Source organism: Oncorhynchus tshawytscha, linkage group LG33 (assembly GCF_018296145.1).
Source record: "Oncorhynchus tshawytscha isolate Ot180627B linkage group LG33, Otsh_v2.0, whole genome shotgun sequence".
NCBI lineage: Eukaryota > Metazoa > Chordata > Actinopteri > Salmoniformes > Salmonidae > Oncorhynchus > Oncorhynchus tshawytscha.
Window position 1 is genome coordinate 40,115,224 of NC_056461.1, and position 18,715 is coordinate 40,133,938.

The following is an 18,715-nucleotide window of genomic DNA, read 5'->3' on the forward strand; positions in this document are numbered from 1 at the left end:
ATAAGTTGCAAGTTGAAAACACTATCTTAAAAGCACTATGTGTGAGTACATACATAGAAACGTTCTTTCAAAGTTCCCATGAAACGTGTCTAGAACATTAATATCTTATATTATGAGGACATGGCAACCATGTTCTGTATATGTTCGGTAAACATGGCAACCATGTCCTGTATATGTTCGGTAAACATGGTCACCATGTTCACACACACAACACTCAGGTATTATCAGTACTGCATTGGCTTACAGATTGCAGTGACACTGATGATGTTATGACACTTACAATGGCTCGTTTTTATTGTTACTAAGCTTCAATAAAATAAATATAGCTATTTCATTAACAACAATGCACAGTGACATAGTGGTCTTTTCTCATATAGACATGACCCATATTTTATATTTCTTTGTGTCTGTAACTTTAAATCTATTTTGTAAAAGGATCCTTTAAATGAGACCAAACTCTTTGGTCCTGTGTGGCTCAGACAGACTTCCCAGGATCATGCCAAATGGCACCCTATTCCCTATATAGTGCACTACTTTTGGTTCCTGGTCACCTGGCACTATAAAGGGAATAGGGTGCCATTTGGGACAAATTGTCTTCCAGCTTCTCCACTGCATCTCCGTAGGCCTCAATAACCAGGTCCTGATTGAATGAATGCAACCAATCATTATTAATGGTTCTTATGGGTGATGTTGATGACACAGTGGGAATAGACATTAACTACTACGCTGGTGGGGATTGTGACCTACTAAAGCTGTGTAGCATAGTATAGCTATAATTTCTTGACTTCATTTTTATATCACTTTATTCAGAGGGCCTGTGGATTCATTGATAAAGAGTCAGGTTACAATCAAGCTCCTTTCTATAGATGAATCCTTCCCAACTAGCAGCAGCACCAATTTTAGTTGCACAACAACATGTTATCTCCATCACTTCACTTCTCTGTCATTCACACATCTCTCATGTGAAACTCTTCTCACTCACAGATGAGTATGGGATGGTACTTTCAGAATAAAACCCAGACATAAATTCTAGATGGTGATGCCATAATAAAAGTCTTGATAGACCTTACATACAGCAGTTCTGATGACTAAACTGAATACCATGGCTCCACTAGTACTATTGACAGTCTCTTCATGGTGTGCTTGGGGCTATGGTCCTGGCCTAGTAGGCATAAGAAAGAACAAGATCCAGATCAACCTTTGCCGTGAAATAAGGAAAAGTCAAATATATTCCGAGAGGGCTTCATCCTGGTCCAATTTTCATCTTCGTCCAATCTTTATCAGTGTTTAGACAATTAGGTGTTTGTTCAATTGGGTGTTTGTTGTGGTGTGTATCGGGGTGGTTGTGGTGTGTATCAGTGTTGTGGTGTGTATCAGTGTTGTGGTGTGTATCAGTGTTGTGGTGTGTATTGGGTGGTTGTGGTGTGTATCGGGTGGTTGTGGTGTGTATCAGTGTTGTGGTGTGTATCAGTGTTGTGATGTGTATCGGGTGGTTGTCACAGAAAGTGTTTTATTGGTTCTGGAGTAAGGAGCTGCCTGGGAGAGAGTCAACACTTTATTCATATTGTTCATCACAATATAAGGGCTCTCAAGTAGGACAGCGTTCCGAGGCACTGCATCTCACTGCAAGAGGCGTCACTACAGTCCCTGGTTCGATTCCAGGCTGTATCACATCCGGACGTAGGACGGTGCACAATCGGCCCAGCGTTGGTCCGGGGTAGGCCATCATTGTAAATAAGAATTTGTTCTTAACTGACTTGCCTAGCTAAATAAAGGTTAACATTTTTTAAAAAATACTAATATACAAATATATATATATATTAGTATTTTATATATATATATATATATTAGTATTTTATATATATATATATATATATCTAAGGGTTATATAATCAAACCAAGTTCATTTGTCATTTTCACAGGACACATGTTGTGTACACCATAAAATGAAATTCTAACTTGCATGTATAACTCTCGACATTGCATCAACAATAAAAATAAGTAAGTTGAATATTCAGTGTAATAAAATAAAAACATTTAGATACAATAGATACAGGATAATATACAGGTGTAGTATCGTGAAGTGCTAACAGAAGAAGCCGGAACTATTTAAACCTTGGACTGTGGTTATTCAACATAAATCCAATCTGATCTTGCTTGAATACGAAGCAACTCTTAAAGGCAACGTAAACGCTGCTGATGTGAGCTGAATTGGAAATGATCTTTCAAACCCATTAGTGATTTAAAGTCACAAAAATAATACTTTTCACTACCTCATTTCATCACTGCAGTTATTTTTTGTAGACAGTATCTGAACCAATCTCTTTCTAATTTCTAATCTCCTTGGTCTTCAAACAGAAGACTACTGGGTTGATCAGAGAAGGTGAAGCATTAGGCTCCGTCAGATTCAGCCTCACCCCTATCCTCGTCAACAACACAGAGACCAACTTGGGAGCGTAGAAACAGAACACCACAATGATGTGACAAATGCAGGTATTAAACACCTGCACTCTGTTCTCGTTGTTAGGCAGTCTCAGTACTGTGTAGATCAGATTCACGCATGACAGCAGAATGAATGTCAGCTGTGCACCAACCAACCACAGACCCAGGATGGTGGGAAGCATCCAATAGGGTTCAGGGTTGACACAGGCGGCTCTGACCATAGCAGGATAGTCACAGAACACATATCTAATGATGGGCTGGCAGTATGGAAGGCTGTCTGCCTGAGCTGCTACTACCCCCATGACCCCTAACCCTATCAGCCGGAAGAGCCTTGGGTTAGTCAGGATGCTGGGGTACCTATGAGAAGTGCTGATAGCGATGGTTCGGTCCAAAGCCATCAGGGACAGGGCCAGACACCCTGTGATGTCACCCAGGTGGTAGATGTACATGCTTGATATGCAGGAGTAGCAAGAGATGGTTTTGACCTCGGCCAGCAGGACAGAGATCATGGTGGTGCTGGTGCTGGTGGTGAACATGATGTCCACCATGGCTGTCTTAATCATTAGACGCTATGTTATGCAATGCTATGCTATGGAGCTATGTTTTCTCTGGGGTGTAAACACCTGCAGACCACAGGTTTAATCATTAGACGCTGTGCTATGCTATGCTACACTTTCTCTGGGGCTCAACACCTACAGTCCCCAGGTCCAGAGGTCTAATCATTAGACTAATGGTTTCCCTGTCTTATTAAGGTTAATAAACATCATCAGGGAACAGTATTACCACTTCCTCATTGAATTGATAGGCCCACTGATCCATCCAACTGGCTCCATGTGGACAAAGATACAGTAGATGTTATGTAATGTATACTCTATCTCTAGATATACCCAGGCTATTCACACATGGAGGTACAACTTCGATGGCCTCACCTGCTTCATACTGCAAGAAAAAACTATGACTATCAGATTGTAATATATGTCAAGGTAGTGGTAATAGTGAAAACATACATTTGGGCCTAACATCATGGCCTAAAGACATAGGCCCCACTTAATCTCAAGCATGATGTAGCTAACAACAGTTCCATCGTCACCTGCATGGCTACCTGCAAACAGGTGAGGTGATGACTCAGCCACCCCAGGTCTACCAACACTCTAATTAGGTCTCTGATGAACACCTGTTTGTTGGGCCCGAAAAGAGTGACAGTGACACTAGACCTGGTGGGAATACTGCTTTGCTGTCATACTTTGCTGTCATATTGTTACTGTACACTCATTAGGAAAGAGAGAGCCAGAGAGAGAGAGAGAGAGAGAGAGTGAGTGTGAGTGAGTGAGTGAGTGAGAGAGAGAGAGACTAACTCATGTGTAAACAACAGGCCAAAGCTATGGGTTTAGGCAAGTCTAATTAAATATTACTGCTAAATGTAAATTTGCGGAGTCTTGCCAAAAGACGGACTATCTCTCTCTCTCTCTCTCTCTCTATCTATCTACATTGTCCCATCAAACCCCAACAGTTAGTGGGTTGAAAATATTTTCAACACTGTGACATTAATCTTCTCATAGGATCTGATGTCACTCTGTACAGAGTTAACAAATAGGCAGTCATCAGAGAGCCAATTATAATGTTGATACACCTGAGAAGAGTGTTTACAGGTAGACAACTTAGGCTGGGGAGAGTTAGGACGTTTAGGGTCAAAGGGCTACAGAACAAGGTCAATTCAAGTCAGCACTTTTGTTACTACCTTGTATGCTGTCTACTGCAAAACTACTGAAAATGTAAGACTAGACAAGGCTGTCCCTTTTCCCCCCTTTTATTCACTATTGTGAAAAGCCACTGGTCATCTCAGTCCAGGTCAATGAGAAGATAAGGGGACTGAAACGGAAGGCCATCCAGGTCAATGAGAACATAAGGGATGTGAAACAGAAGGACATCCAGGTCAATGACAACATATCAGGAGCTGTGCCAGAAGGCTGAGGCAGTGGTCAAACAACAGTCCCACTTCAGAGTAATGGAGGACACTGGAATTTGGTTGGTCACATTGGATCTGATCAAGAGTCAAAATACTTTCCTGGAATTCACCGAACCACCATTGATAATATAATCAGTGCTGCGTCTATGTGATTATAGTGTACGTTGCAAGGAGGTGCCCTTTTCTACTATGCCAATGGACTACTCCTGGCCCGAGTGAGTGATGCCAACCAGTAAGTTCCATGCTGGCACGTGTCCAGTGGTGGATTTAGGCATAGACGACATGGGCATCCGCCCAGGGCGGCATCTTGCCAGGGGAGGTATGGGGTACCTGAACAAAATATTATATATATACTGTATATACAGGTATTCATATATATATATGAAAATAATATTCCGAATGGTGACATTTGCGCAATAGGTGTTCTATCGCTCATTTGCACGTCACGTCAATGATATCATGTCACCGTGTGGGACTGTGGGTCAATTAAACTTGTCGGAGTGGGCGTCCAGATTCTAGTTTGTGAGCTAGGCAGGCTACTGCCTGGGAAGGTCCCTCACTCAGAAGTATGAGATGAGGAGTGGGGTAGGTTGACCTCAGGTCTCCCCACTGGAAGCCCGAGGTAGGGGGAGTTGGGGAATCTATCAAATAGCACACCTCTAACTTTGTACAGTACTAATGCAATTAGTAATGCAATTAGTTGTGCAATTTATTTTGTGTGTTTCTTGTTTGAATTGCAATTGTGTTATAATCAGGTTATCTTCTTTATAAGTGTGTTATTCTATTTGTGTATTTGTGTGGTATAGGATTTGTACAATTTAGTTTATTTGTGTGTTTTTTGTTAGCAATAGGGTAATAGTGTAATAATTTGATTCTCTTTATCATTTGTATTCATATACTACAATTTGTTTCCATTTCTTTTTGTTACTTATTATTTATATTTTCGAGTCTTATTTTTGTATATATATTTAAATGTATATAGTTGTAAATGTTATGATTATTTATTTGTGTTGTTCCAAATGTCAAATGATGGAGGACTGAAGAGATGCTTTTGAAATGGAGTCTTCAATAGAGGGAGGAGTCTGTGTATTCTTCAAACATGTCAGGGAACTCCTGTCTTATACGGGGCACCATACAGGAAGGTATAATATTTGTACATTGTTATATTATCAGAACACTGCTTCTACAGTATTATGTGAAGGATGGTTTATTACACCTGAAAGTTATCAAATCAAATCAAATTGTATTTGTCACAATAGCCGAATACAAACAATCAAATCAAATCAAATCAAATTTGTCACAATAGCCGAATACAAACAGGTGAACAGTGAAGCGCTTACTTACAAACCCTTAAACAACAACGCAGCTTTTAGAATATACAACAAAAAAAAGTAAGAGATAAGAAAAACAAATACTTAAAGAGCAGCAGTAAATAACAATAGCGGGGCTATATACAGGGGTCACTGGAACAGAATCAATGTGCGGGGGCACCGGAGTCGAGGTAATTGAGGTAATATGTACATGTAGGTAGAGTTATTAAAGTGACAATGCATAGATAATAACAGAGAGTAGCAGCAGTGTAGAAGGGTAGGGGGTGGGCAATACAAACAGTCTGGGTAGCCATTTCAAATCAAATCAAAGTTTATTTGTCACATGCGCCAAATAGTGAAATGCTTACTTACAGGCTCTAACCAATAGTGCAAAAAAGGTGTTAGGTGAACAATATGAGCAATATGAACAAAATTATTAGCTGTTCAGTAGTCTTATGGCTTGGGGGTAGAAGCTGTTTAGAAGCCTCTTGGACCTAGACTTGGCGCTCCGGTACCGCTTACCGGCGGTAGCAGAGAGAACAGTCTATGACTAGGGTGGCTGGAGTCATTAACCATTTTTAGGGCCTTCCTCTGCCACCGCCTGGTATAGAGGTCCTGGATGGCAGGAATTTGTAGTGCCACATGGTCGGATGCAGAGCAGTTCCCATACCAGGCAGTGATGCATCCCATCAGGATGCTCTCGATTGTGCAGATGTAAAACCTTTTGTGGATCTGAGGACCCGTGCCAAACCTTTTCAGTCTCCTGAGGAGAATAGGTTTTGTCGTGCCCTCTTCACGACTGTCTTGGTGTGCTTAGGCCATGTTAGTTTGTTGGTGATGTGGACGCCAAGGAACTTGAAGCTCTCAACCTGCTCCACTACAGCTTCGTCGATGAGAATGGATGCGTGCTCGGTCCTCCTTTTCCTGTTGTCCACAATCATCTGCTTTGTCTTAATCACGTTGAGGGATAGGTTGTTATTCTGGCACCACACGGTCAGGTCTCTGACCTCCTCCCCATAGTCTTATCATTGTCGGTGATCAGACCTACCACTGTTGTGTCAACAGAAAACTTAATGATGGTGTAGGGGTTGTGCCTGGCCTTGCAGTCATGAGTGAACAGGGAGTTCAGGAGGGGCTGAGCACCACCCCTGAGGGGCCCCCGTGTTGAGGATCAGCATGGCGGATGTGGCAGGTTACTTTAGTGTTCTTTGGTATAGCGACTATGGTGGTCTGCTTGAGACACGTTGGTATTACAGACTCAGACAATGAGAGATTGAAAATGTCAGTGAAGACACTTGCCAGTTGTTCAGTGCATGCTCGGAGAACATCGGAGTCCTTGTAATCCGTCTGGCCTTGTGGCCTTGTGAATGTTGACCTGTTTAAAGTTCTTACTCACAGGCTGCGGAGAGTGTGATCACACAGTCGTCCGGAACAGCTGATGCTCTCATGCATGTTTCAGTGTTACCTGCCTCGAAGAGAGCATAGAAGTAATTTAGCTAGTCTGGTAGGCTCATGTCACTGGGCAGCTCTTGGCTGTGCTTCAATTTTAGTCCTGTATTTACGCTTTGCCTGTTCGATGGTTCATCGGAGGGCATAGCCATTACTTAGAAAACGCCATTGGATGCTATCTATACCTGTATCCAGAATATGATTATGGACACCAATCCTGTATGCACTCTCTGCCCCAGTAAAGGTCTTGTATTGTGCCATCTCTCCAGGCATGGTTTTCTTCTTTCGAGCCCTTTTCGTTGGCAGAGTGGTCTCTAACTACAGCTCTGTTTTTTTCTACCTGTTCCTGTAACTTCCTGTTGGCCCACTGATCAAATGTGTCTACAGCTTCCTTGACTTTTTCAAAATCTCTTGCCATTCAGTTCAGCTGCTCCGCTGTAGACACAACCATACGAGGTGCAGACAGAATGTCCATTCCACTTGTTTGAAGATATTTTGTGACTGCTGAGGTTACCTGAAAATATTCAGAGGAATATCTGAGCTGTAAGTATTGTTTCATACATAAGCAACCCCTCAATGTATCTTTGTGCCTTGACCTGTACAGTAGTGTTGATGTTTTTCTGATCTTCTATGGTTGAAAGAGTGAGAAGGACGTCAACATACAGACCCTCATCTGGATTTCTAAAAGCTCCTAAGACCTTCTTTAAGGCACTGTCTTTAGCCCACCAGCATGTCTCTTCAACTGGAGCAAGACGTCTGTGTCTTGGGTCCTTGCTCTCCTTCTCCGGTACGGAAGAACACAGCTATGTTGTGTCTGCCAAAACAAGGATAAAAATGTGTGCATAGCACCACACATGCACTTTATCGGTGGACTTTACAGAGAGCAGGGAAGAGAAGCCTTTACAGTGGCTTGCGAAAGTATTCACCCACCTTGGAATTAAGCCAGTACATGTCCAGGCCCGTCTGAAGTTTGATAGAGAGCATTTGGATGATCCAGAAGAAGATTGGGGGAATGTCATATGGTCAGATGAAACCAAAATATAACTTTTTGGTAAAAACTCAACTCGTCGTGTTTGGAGGACAAAGAATGCTGAGTTGCATCCAAAGAACACCATACCCACTGTGAAGCATGGGGGTTGAAACATCATGCGTTGGGGCTGTTTTTCTGCAAAGGGACCAGGATGACAGATCCGTGTAAAGGAAAGAATGAATGGGGCCATGTATCATGAGATTTTGAGTGAAAACCTCCTTCCATCAGCAAGGGCATTGAAGATGAAACGTGGCTGGGTTTTTCAGCATGAAAATGATCCCAAACACACCACCCGGGCAACGAAGGAGTGGCTTCGTAAGAAGCATTTCAAGGTCCTGGAGTGGCCTAGCCAGTCTCCAGATCTCAACCCCATAGAAAATCTTTGGAGGGAGTTGAAAGTCTGTGTTGCCCAGCAACAGCCCCAAAACATCACTGCTCTAGAGGAGATCTGCATGGAGGAATGGGCCAAAATATTCCACCATAATTTGCAAATAAATTCATAAAAAATCCTACAATGTGATTTTCTGGTTTTAATTTTCTCATTTTGTCTGTCATAGTTGAGGTGTACCTATGATGAAAATTACAGACCTCTCTCATTTTTTTAAGTGGGAGAACTTGCACAATTGGTGGCTGACTAAATACTTTTTTGCCCCACTGTAACTCTTCAGATATTTTAGTATCTGATCAGTTAGTCTTCTAATTAATGAATTATTCTTTACCTCACGTTAGTCTCATTCCAAACATCATAAATTGTTGGTTGTCTGCACAAACCTAGCCTTTACTATGAATCATCCATACACCAATTGACTTAATCATTTATTTACTAACTATATAATCACAGAAATGCACAAACAAACAAACAGTAGATATGGTTACAAGGAAATGATAGGGGAGGTTCCCTAGTGGGCTAAGCCGATATGACGGCTTGATGGACAAAGGGAAGTGGGTGTGGACTGAGAAGGGCGCGAAAGACAAAAGAGTCACTACACAGTTGATAATTATATTCATTGAAATGCTAATCCTTTGCACATGAACGCCCATTCATTCGGGAATAATTTCAATCAATATATATCGTCCGTCTTTCTGTTGGAAAGTTAATTCGCACATCTCTCTCTCTCTGCTTGCCTTAAGTCTTTCGTGGTTAGGATGGATACTTCAGAGTACCACTCAGAAATGTTCTTATAGATAGATGTTTCAGTGGTTGACGGTCATCGCAATCCAGGTTGACATAAGTTCTAGCTGCAGACTAGTAATTATTATCTAAGATTAATAATTAATTAATAAGCTCTTATTCTGTCAGGATCGATAGTCTCAGAGTTTAACCATTCCCACCCGTGTAGCCAATGCTCCACGAGATATGGTTAGGAATTCAACAACCATTACAACCTTAGCTTATACTGACTTTTTTGTGTTTTTTGTCTAAACTAAAACCTTCGTCCCCTTTGTGATTGATGTATGCATGGTTTCAAGAGGATTTCTTCAGGTGGGTTTTTATTCCTAACAGTAGAAAAGGGCTGTCCCATGAGCCAGATCATGCCAGTACTCATGGAGGTGGGCCAATAATTTAGTTAAACTTTAAAGGGAATACAATTCTCTCACATTAATTAACAGTTTAACATCACATTACATACTTTCACAAGTAGTTTCATCTTTACTCATTCATTTTATACAATGATGAGATGCAAACCTCATAACGGAGGCTCCTGTATAAACAGAGTTATGGTAATGTGGCTATATTGTCTTTCATGAGGTCACAAACATGAAACAAAACGGACCGGGTCGTAGCTGGCTTCTCCACCGACCGTTTACACATTCTCCAAAACATGGATATTGTTCCGTTCTCAAGTTCTGTGATATAGAAGATGTTCCTTTGTTCTTTCTATGTGTATCTTTCTGCGTGGCCAGGAGGAGAGTCTCCTTCAGGAATTTATGACCTGAGATAACAGAACCTGGGTGTTGGAGGGAGATAGGGGGAAGCCACTCGCTATACCCAAAAAGGGCCACGTCATGACACCACAGATTCTCAATTGGATTGAGGTCTGGGCTTTGACTAGGCCATTCAAAGACATTTAAATGTTTCCCCTTAAAACCTCTTATGGATAGGCAAGACGCTAACGTCTCAACTGGCCAATTGCTGGGGGAAATGCAGAGCGCCAGATTCAAATAAAATGCTATACAATTCAAACTTTCATTAAATCACACATGTAAGATCAACTCAATTAAAGCTACACTCGTTGTGAATCCAGCCAACATGTCAGATTTAAAAAATGCTTTTTGGCACTCCAATATTTTGTTGGCACTCCAATATGTCCCATAAACATCACATTTGGTCCTTTTGTTCGATTAATTCCGTCCATATATCAAAAATGTCCATTTATAAAGCACGTTTGATCCAGAAAAAAACAGCTTACAAAAACGCAACGTCACTACAAAATATTTCAAAAGTTGCCTATAAACTTTGCCAAAATATTTCAAACGACTTTTGTAATACAACGTTAGGTATTTTTAAACGTTAATAATGGATCAAATTGTAGACGTGGCAATCTGTATTCAATACAGGAAAGAAAAGAAACCAGCACTGCTTTTCACGTCTTGCGCAACTCACAAAAGTGTCCCCAGTTCCAAGTTGGCCTACTTCTTCATAGCACAAAGGAATAACCTCAACCATATTCCAAAGACTGGCGACATCCAGTGGAAGCAGTAGGAACTGAAAATAGGTTACTATTAAATATCCAATGGCAAAGACATGATAGGGAACAGAGAGGGGGGAAAAGAAAATCTGAACAGTTAGTCCTCTGGGTTTTGCCTGCTACATAAGTTCTGTTATTATCACAGACATGATTCAAACAGTTTTAGAAACTTCAGAGTGTTTCCTATCCAGATATATGAATAATATGCATATCTTATATTCTTGGCATGAGTAGCAGGAAGTTGAAATTGGGCATGCTATTTATCCAAAAGTGAAAATTCTGCCCCCTAGCTTTAAGAGGTTTTAAACCACTTGAGTGCTGCTTTAGCAGTATGCTTAAGATCATTGTCCTGCTGGAAGGTGAACCTCTGTCCCAGTCTCAAATCTCTGGAAGACTGAAACAGGTTTCCCTCAAGAATTTCCCTGCATTTAGCGCCATCCATCATTACTTCAATTCTGACCAGTTGCCCAGTCCCTGCCGATGAAAAACATATCCACAGCATGATGCTGCCACCACCCAGAGGTGTTGGGTTTGCGCCAGACATAGCATTTTCCTTGATGGCCAAAAAGCTACATTTTACTCTCATCTGACCAGAGTACCTCCTTCCATATGTTTAGAGAGTCTCCCACATGCCACTTGGTGAGCACCAAACGTATTTTCTTATTTTTCTCTTTAAGAAATTGCTTTTTTCTGGCCACTTTTCCGTAAAGCCTAGCTCTGTGGAGTGTACAGCTTAAAGTGGTCCTATGGACAGATTGGCCAATCTCTGCTGTGGAGCTTGGCAGCTCCTTCAGGCTTTTCTTTGGTCTCTTTGTTTCCTCTCTGATTAATGCCATCCTTGTCTGGTCTGTGAGTTTTGGTGGGGGGCCCTCTCTTGGGAGGTTTGTTTTGGTGCCATATTCTTTCAATTTTTAAATAATGGATTTGATGGTTCTCTGTGGGATGTTCAAAGTTTCTGATATTTTTTTATAACCCAACCCTGATCTGTACTTCTCTACAACTTTGTCCCTGACCTGTTTGGAGAGCTCCTTGGTCTTCATGGTGCCGCTTGCTTGGTGGTGCTCCTTGCTTAGTGGTGTTGCAGAGTCTGGGGCCTTTCAGAACATGTGTATATATACTGAGATCAGGTGACATATCATGTGACACTTAAATTGCACACAGGTGGACTTTAACTAATTATGTGACTTCTGAAGGAAATTGGTTGGGGCTTCATAGCAAAGGGGGTGAATACATATGCACACACCACTTTTACGTTCATTTTATTTTTTTAAACATTCATTTTTTTTTTTCATTTCACTTCACCAATTTGGACTATTATGTGTATGTACATTACATGAAATCCAAATCGATTTAAATTGCAGGTTGTAATGCAACAAAATAGGAAAAATGCCAAGGGGGATGAATACTTTTACAAGGCACTGTATCTCTTTATGTTTAAACTTTTGATTAGTGTCATGTTTACTTCATTAGAAAACTTTGAAAGCTTTCCAAAGCATAATGACTTTGGATCCCTCTCCCCTGTGTCCTCCATGTGTGGTTTTGCCACTCCCTGGGTGGATTGAGCCTCTTTAAAATCTGCTCCACTAAATTCTACCGCAGGGCTTGGATTGGCTCCACAACTTAACAAGTTATGGACGGATTGCATTGTGGAGACTGCTTTGTTTGAAGAATCAAATACATTTGGATTTTTGTACTGTTGTACTGTTTTCAAATTAACTCATTTGTATTTGAAGCTATAGGAATATAGTGATTTAATTTTAATAACTCACAAGGGTTGATGCTTGAAGATGTTTTTTAGTGAACTTCTAGTGAATTTCACAGGGAAGAATGTGGAGGAGTTTACCATCACAGGCTTCGACCACCTCTCTCACCAGAAGCTCCTGGGCTTCCTCATCTTCATCACCTATTTCCTTGTGATTCTGGGAAGCGGCACCAACATCTGCATCATTTTGACGGACAGACGGCTGCACACGCCCATGTACCTCCTCATCTGTAACCTGTCCGTGGTGGACATCATGTTCACCACCAGCACCAGCATCACCATGATCTCTGTCCTGCTGGGCGAGGTCAAAACCATCTCTTACTATTCCTGCATATCAAGCATGTACATCTACCACCTGGGTGACATCGAAGAGTGTCTGTCCCTGTCCCTGATGGCTTTGGACCGAACCATCGCTATCAGAACCCCTCTTAGGTACCACAGCATCCTGACTAACCCAAGGCTCTTCCTATTGGTCACAGCTACCTGGCTGATAGGGTTAGGGGTCATGGGGGTATTAACAGCTCAGGCAGACAGCCTTCCATACTGCCAGCCCATCATTAGATATGTGTTCTGTGACTATCCTGCTATGGTCAGAGCTGCCTGTGTCAACCCTGAACCCTATTGGATGCTTCCCACCATCCTGGGTCTGTGGTTGATTGGTGCACAGTTCATATTCATTCTGCTGTCATACGTGAATCTGATCTACACAGTACTGAGACTGCCTAACAATGAGAGCAGAGTGCAGGTGTTTAATACCTGTATTTGTCACATCATTGTGGTGTTCTGTTTCTACGCTCCCAAGTTGGTCTCTGTGTTGTTGACGAGGATAGGGGTGAGGCTGAATCTGACGGAGCGTAATGCTTTACTGATTATGGCCACGCTGTTACCTTCTCTGATTAACCCAGTAGTCTACTGTCTGAAGACCAAGGAGATTAGAAAGAGATTGGTTCAGATACTGTCTAGGAAAAGAACGGCAGTGATGAAATGAGGTAGTGAAAAGTATTATTTTGTGACTTCAAATCAGTGTGTTTAAAGGTTTTAAAGATAATTTCCAATTCAGCTCACATCAGCAGCATTTACGTTGCCTTTAAGAGTTGCTTTGTCTTCAAGAAAGATCAGATTGAATTTCTGTTGAATAACCACAGTCCAAGGTTTAAATATTTCCAGCTTCTTCTGTCAGCACGTTACATTACACCTGAAAATATCTAAATGGTTTTATTTTATTACACTCAATATTCAACGTACTTTTTAAAATTGTTGTTGCAATGTCGAGAGTTATACATGCAAGTTAGAATTTCAATGTACGTTATAGTGTACACAACGTATGTCCTGTGAAAATCACAAATAAACTTGATTTGATTATATAACCCCTATTTATATATATTTATTTAACTTGAAAAGTCAGTTAAGAACAGATTTTTTTTTTTACTATGACGGCCTACATCGGATAAACCCGGACAACGCTGGGGCAATTGTGCGCAACCCTATGGTACTTCCAATCACGTCCGGATGTGATACAGCCTGGAATCGAACCAGGGACTGTAGTGACGCCTCTTGCAGTGAGATGCAGTGCCTTAGAACGCTGTGCCACTTGAGAGCCCTTATATTGTGATGAACAATATGATTAGTGTTCACTCTCTTCCAGGCAGCTCCTTACTACTGACCGAATATCAAACTTTCTGTCTGTGTATAGATACAACCACCCGACTCACACCACAACGCTGATACACACCACAACCACCCGAAACACACCACAACCAACCGATACACACCACAACAAACAGACAATTGAACAAACACCCAATTATCTAAACACAGATAAAGATTAGACGAAGATGAAAATTGGACAAGGATGAAGCACTCTCGGAATACATTGAACTTTTCCTTATTTCATGGCAAAGATTGATCTGGATCTTGTTCTTTCTTATGCCTACTAGGCCAGGACCATAGCCCCAAGCACACCATGAAGAGATTGTCAATAGTACAAGTGGAGCCATGGTATTCAGTTTAGTCATCAGAACTTCTGTATGTAAGGTCTATCAAGACTTTTATTATGGCATCACCATCTAGAATTTATGTCTGGGTTTTATTCTGAAAGTACCCTCCCATACTCATCTGTGAGTGAGAAGAGTTTCACATGAGAGATGTGTGAATGACAGAGAAGTGAAGTGATGGAGATAACATGTTGTTGTGCAACTAAAGTTGTTGCTGCTGCTAGTTGGGAAGGATTCATCTATAGAAAGGAGTTTGATTATAACCTGACTCTTTATCAATGAATACACAGGCCCTCTGAATAAAGTGATATAAAAATGAAGTCAAGAATTTATAGCTATACTATGCTACACAGCTTTAGTAGGTCACAATCCCCACCAGCGTAGTAGTTAATGTCTATTCCCACTGTGTCATCAACATCACCCATAAGAACCATTAATAATGATTGGTTGCATTCATTGAGTCATGATCTGGTTATTGAGGCCTACGGAGATGCAGTGGAGAAGCTGGAAGACAAGAGGAGACTGGGCCTCTGTCCCAAATGGCACCCTATTCCCTTTATAGTGCCAGGTGACCAGGAACCAAAAGTAGTGCACTATATAGGGAACAGGGTGCCATTTGAGATGCATCCTGGGAAGTCTGTCTGAGCCACACAGGACCAAAGAGTTTGGTCTCATTTAAAGGATCCTTTTACAAAATAGATTTAAAGTTACAGACACAAAGAAATATAAAATATGGGTCATGTTTATATGAGAGAAGACCACTATGTCACTGTGCATTGTTGTTAATGAAATAGCTATATTTATTTTATTGAAGCTTAGTAACAATAAAAACAAGCCATTGTAAGTGTCATAACATCATCCGTGTCACTGCAATCTGTAAGCCAATGCAGTACTGATAATACCTGAGTGTTGTGTGTGTGAACATGGTTACCATGTTTATCGAACATATACAGGACATGGTTGCCATGTCCTCATAATATAAGATATCAAATCAAATCAAATTTATTTATATAGCCCTTCGTACATCAGCTGATATCTCAAAGTGCTGTACAGAAACCCAGCCTAAAACCCCAAACAGCAAGCAATGCAGGTGTAGAAGCATGGTGGCTAGGAAAAACTCCCTAGAAAGGCCAAAACCTAGGAAGAAACCTAAAGAGGAACCAGGCTATGTGGGGTGGCCAGTCCTCTTCTGGCTGTGCCGGGTGGAGATTATAACAGAACATGGCCAAGATGTTCAAATGTTCATAAATGACCAGCATGGTCGAATAATAATAAGGCAGAACAGTTGAAACTGGAGCAGCAGCACGGTCAGGTGGACTGGGGACAGCAAGGAGTCATCATGTCAGGTAGTCCTGGGGCATGGTCCTAGGGCTCAGGTCCTCCAAGAGAGAGAAAGAAAGAGAGAAGGAGAGAATTAGAGAACGCACACTTAGATTCACACAGGACACCGAATAGGACAGGAGAAGTACTCCAGATATAACAAACTGACCCTAGCCCCCCGACACATAAACTACTGCAGCATAAATACTGGAGGCTGAGACAGGAGGGGTCAGGAGACACTGTGGCCCCATCTGAGGACACCCCCAGACAGGGCCAAACAGGAAGGATATAACCCCACCCACTTTGCCAAAGCACAGCCCCCACACCACTAGAGGGATATCTTCAACCACCAACTTAACATCCTGAGACAAGGCTGAGTATAGCCCACAAAGATCTCCGCCATGGCACAACCCAAGGGGGGGCGCCAAACCAGACAGGATGACCACATCAGTGAATCAACCACTCAGGTGACGCACCCCTTATGGGACGGCATGAGAGAGCCCCAGTAAGCCAGTGACTCAGCCCCTGTAATAGGGTTAGAGGCAGAGAATCCCAGTGGAAAGAGGGGAACCGGCCAGGCAGAGACAGCAATGGTGGTTCGTTGCTCCAGAGCCTTTCCGTTCACCTTCCCACTCCTGGGCCAGACTACACTCAATCATATGACCCACTGAAGAGATGAGTCTTCAGTAAAGACTTAAAGGTTGAGACCGAGATTGCGTCTCTGACATGGGTAGGCAGACCGTTCCATAAAAATGGAGCTCTGTAGGAGAGTCCTGCCTCCAGCTGTTTGCTTAGAAATTCTAGGGACAATTAGGAGGCTTGCATCTTGTGACCGTAGCATACGTGTAGGTATGTACGGCAGGACCAAATCAGAGAGATAGGTAGGAGCAAGCCCATGTAATGCTTTGTAGGTTAGCAGTAAAACCTTGAAATCAGCCCTTGCATTGACAGGAAGCCAGTGTAGAGAGGCTAGCACTGGAGTAATATGATCAAATTTTTTGGTTCTAGTCAGGATTCTAGCAGCCGTATTTAGCACCTGAAGCAACTGAAGTTTATTTAGTGCTTTATCCGGGTAGCCGGAAAGTAGCGCATTGCAGTAGTCTAACCTAGAAGTGACAAAAGCATGGATACATTTTTCTGCATCATTTTTGGACAGAAAGTTTCTGATTTTTGCAATGTTACGTAGATGGAAAAAAGCTGTCCTTGAAATGGTCTTGATATGTTCTTCAAAAGAGAGATCAGGGTCCATAGTAACGCCGAGGTCCTTCACAGTTTTATTTGAGACGACTGTACAACCATTAAGATTAATTGTCAGATTCAACAGAAGATCTCTTTGTTTCTTGGGACCTAGAACAAGCATCTCTGTTTTGTCCGAGTTTAAAAGTAGAAAGTTTGCTGCCATCCACTTCCTTATGTCTGAAACACATGCTTCTAGCAAGGGCAATTTTGGGGCTTCACCATGTTTCATTGAAATGTACAGCTGTGTGTCATCTGCATAGCAGTGAAAGTTAACATTATGTTTTCGAATAACATCCCCAAGAGGTAAAATATATCGTGAAAACAATAGTGGTCCTAAAACTGAACCTTGAGGAACACCGAAATTTACAGTTGATTTGTCAGAGGACAAACCATTCACAGAGACAAACTGATATCTTTCCGACAGATAAGATCTAAACCAGGCCAGAACTTGTCCGTGTAGACCAATTTGGGTTTCCAATCTCTCCAAAAGAATGTGGTGATCGATGGTATCAAAAGCAGCACTAAGGTCTAGGAGCACGAGGACAGATGCAGAGCCTCGGTCCGGTGCCATTAAAATGTCATTTACCACCTTCACAGTCCAATATCAAACAATGTTCCAGACACATTTCATGGGAACTTACTTATTTCAACAATTTAAAGTTGGATGAACAGCATTTTAACTACTTTGGTGATTGGAATCCAACAGACAATCATAATATCAATAAAAATATAAAATTCGCAGTACATGCTACCAAGACAACTTTCTATGAAGTTTTAAAATTAGGTTAAATTTGACTCAAAATTCCATGACATTGAGTAATGTGGCAAATAGGCTAGCTTATCTATTTATGTAGCTATTTATTTAGCAAGCTAAACACACAAGGCCTAATGTTAGCTAGGGAGGATGTCATGTCCTTGAAAAGTGGGTGAATGACTTTCCCCCCCATATCGTTTTCGGTGGCTAAAGCTACAGATGCAGATGCCAATTGGTTAACTAGCAAGAAATGTGAATCACTTTGCTAGCTAGCTATGCTAGCAATGTTGTCAACAGTTAGCATATCTCTAGTTATCAATGAAACGGATTTGGCATTGATCAAATTAGCAGGCAGGCAAGTTCACATTCAGTTGTCAAAATGTGGGTTGGGACATTGGGACAATGTGGGTTGGGACAGTTGGGACATTCCCCATCGTTCATCATTCATCAGTGGTATGTTGACGGCCAACTAAAAGCAGAAAAAGTGTTTATCTACTGTTTGCTCATTAGAGTTGAGCTCACCTCACTCTGGCTAACATTAGCTAGTTGTTGATGTACATAGACAACTGAGGGAGAGAGAGCCTACCTCTTCGTGGTTGTTTGATATTGGACTGGAAAGTTTTCAAATGTAAAATGGGAAACTGCATTTAATTAACTGAGAAAAGTGTGTTTTAACTGCTGCCAAATAATGAATATGACAGGCCTGGGTCTCAAACCCAGGCCACCAGCACCAATGATCGCTCTAACCACTGTCCCAAT

At 41.7% G+C, this 18,715-nt stretch overlaps 2 protein-coding genes across 2 annotated transcripts; one reads left to right on the forward strand and one right to left on the reverse strand.

Moving 5' to 3' along the window:
- Positions 1-2,327: 2,327 nt before the first annotated feature.
- LOC112230714 (olfactory receptor 6Y1-like) lies at positions 2,328-3,005 on the reverse strand. Its single transcript, XM_024396966.1, has one exon. The coding sequence runs from the start codon at positions 3,003-3,005 to the stop codon at positions 2,328-2,330; it is 678 nt and encodes a 225-aa protein (XP_024252734.1).
- Positions 3,006-12,674: 9,669 nt separating this feature from the next.
- LOC112230713 (olfactory receptor 10G4-like) lies at positions 12,675-13,807 on the forward strand. The gene has a single exon (XM_024396965.2). The coding sequence runs from the start codon at positions 12,675-12,677 to the stop codon at positions 13,635-13,637; it is 963 nt and encodes a 320-aa protein (XP_024252733.2). The 3' UTR covers positions 13,638-13,807.
- Positions 13,808-18,715: the final 4,908 nt, after the last annotated feature.